Source organism: Austrofundulus limnaeus, unplaced genomic scaffold (assembly GCF_001266775.1).
Source record: "Austrofundulus limnaeus strain Quisiro unplaced genomic scaffold, Austrofundulus_limnaeus-1.0 Scaffold1347, whole genome shotgun sequence".
Classification (NCBI taxonomy): domain Eukaryota; kingdom Metazoa; phylum Chordata; class Actinopteri; order Cyprinodontiformes; family Rivulidae; genus Austrofundulus; species Austrofundulus limnaeus.
Genome location: NW_013953749.1, coordinates 54,562 through 56,470, shown reverse-complemented (window position 1 = coordinate 56,470; position 1,909 = coordinate 54,562). Strand labels below are relative to the sequence as shown.

The window sequence follows — 1,909 nt, the reverse complement described above, 5'->3', positions numbered from 1 at the left end:
CGCCAACACAAAAGTCAGAGACTTCACATGAGATTTGGACCATCTTCTGCGGGAAAAGCAGATTACTTCCTACTCATGAGCTCTCTGGTGGGGAAACCTTTTTTCAGGGATACAAACTTTTTCAGAACACCGGTAGACGGCAGCCATTACAGATGAACATGTGTTTGTTGTTGTTCGAGGAGTGGCCCGGTCACACACTAATGTCATTATTTCGTTATCATTACTAAGGAGCAGGAATACTCCCCCCCCATTTTTTCACATCATGTCTCCTGCTTGGATCTGTTATTATCTCGCTCTGAAGCACGGAGGAGTGTCAGAGGTGAGCTCGTTTCAATTGATTTTACGACGCGGTCTCATTTCTGGACTCAATAATTTTGTGAGTGAAGCCGATATTTCAGTTAAAATACATAAGTAAAATATTTATCCGAGTACAGTACAACCCCCCAACTTTATGGATGATTTTATGGATTTACGTATTATACTTGAGTAAATACAGTAAATACAGCAGGTAATTATCACACAGGTACAAACTCACCTGAGCTGCTGCTCACACACCAGCTGAGCCTTGATCACTGAGAGCACGTTACTGTGGTTACCCTTCACAAACTCCTCCAAACACTTCCTGTAGCTGAAACACAAACACATTCCCCTATGACATCACTTCCTGTTTCTTCATATGCAAATATCTCAACAACAGTTAACCTTAGCAACATAAAATTAATTTTGAAATAAGTTATTAATGTTATGTTTAAAAAAAGCATCTATATTAATAACAAGAAAATAACAACACGGGCACTTTAAAGTTGAAACAATAAAGACAGTTGGAATTCTCGTGTGGGCGGGGCCTAAAAGTGCTAATCTGAGTGGTCTCCATTCCTGTGGTGGGCGTGGTCTACCTGCTGAGGAAGTTCTCCAGTTGAACCAGGAGCCTCTGAGCTTTGCTCTGGTCTTTGATGGTGTGGCTGAACTCGGTCAGGGAGCTGTTCATCACCTGCAGACACAGACACAAGCTCAGGTTCCACTGGTTCTGAGAACCACAGAGACGGACCGTCTGTTTGGGCTCTCACCTGTATGACGTCGATGGCAAGTGGGCTGAAGAAGTAACTGCCGATGAGTTCGGGGGTCTTCCCGCTCAGCCAGCTCTCCTGTTCCTTCTTCAGAGCCGTGCTCAGCCACAGCTTCACCTGCTCCTGGGAGAAGTGAGGAAGACAAGTGAGGAAGACAACGTGTTCACTCAAATGTTCAAAAAAGTAAGAAAGAACTACGGGTTTACCTCTCTGTGGCTCAGGTACTGCTCCTCCAGACGGTTCAAGCTGTCCTGCAGCAGCAGGGAACCCAGACAGGCGGTCTTTATGTGGCCATCCAGGTCTTTGTGTTTCAGCACCTCACTGAGGAATCACAAGAAACACACAGAATCAGAAAAACAGAAAAACAAACCAGTGAAAAAAATCTAACTCTTCACTTAAATCATGTTTGGTAATAATAAAACTCCGCACACTACAGACATAGAGTCATGAGATAAACTCTTTTAGTTCTGTATTTTTATCTATCAGGATACAGTAAAACTCTTGTCTTTGGAAGGCACTAAAATGAGTCGATTTGAATATCAAGATAAAGTAAAACATTCAGCAGACTCAAGAGATCGTCACCAAACCCAAAGCAAGTTAATAAGTGAAGCTAAAACATTTGTTTGGTTGACGCACAAAAGAAAAGAAAAAGAAAACAAGGTCACTGCAAAGCAGGAAGTGCGTAAACAAGACGTGCGGAATGAATCACAGCGTGGAGCTGAAGAGAGAGCAAGGGTGAACCCACGGAGAGGAAAAAAACACAAAATAAACAATTCATCCATCATTTCTGTACTTTCTTTTTCCTTTTTAGGTTGCAGCTGGTGCCTGTTAGTATCGGGGGG

The 1,909-nt window shown here is 42.9% G+C and overlaps 1 protein-coding gene across 2 annotated transcripts in view; it reads right to left on the bottom strand.

The window, feature by feature from the left end:
* LOC106535049 (tumor necrosis factor alpha-induced protein 2) overlaps positions 1-1,909 on the bottom strand; it is a 22,889-nt gene that overhangs the window by 9,280 nt on the left and 11,700 nt on the right. For both annotated transcript variants that reach the window (XM_014031920.1, XM_014031919.1), the window contains exons 5-8: positions 1,274-1,388; positions 1,068-1,190; positions 897-991; positions 536-628 (exon numbers count right to left, since the gene is read on the bottom strand). In XM_014031920.1, coding sequence (XP_013887374.1) covers positions 536-628; positions 897-991; positions 1,068-1,190; positions 1,274-1,388 — 426 coding nt within the window. The remainder of the gene's footprint in view (positions 1-535; positions 629-896; positions 992-1,067; positions 1,191-1,273; positions 1,389-1,909) is intronic.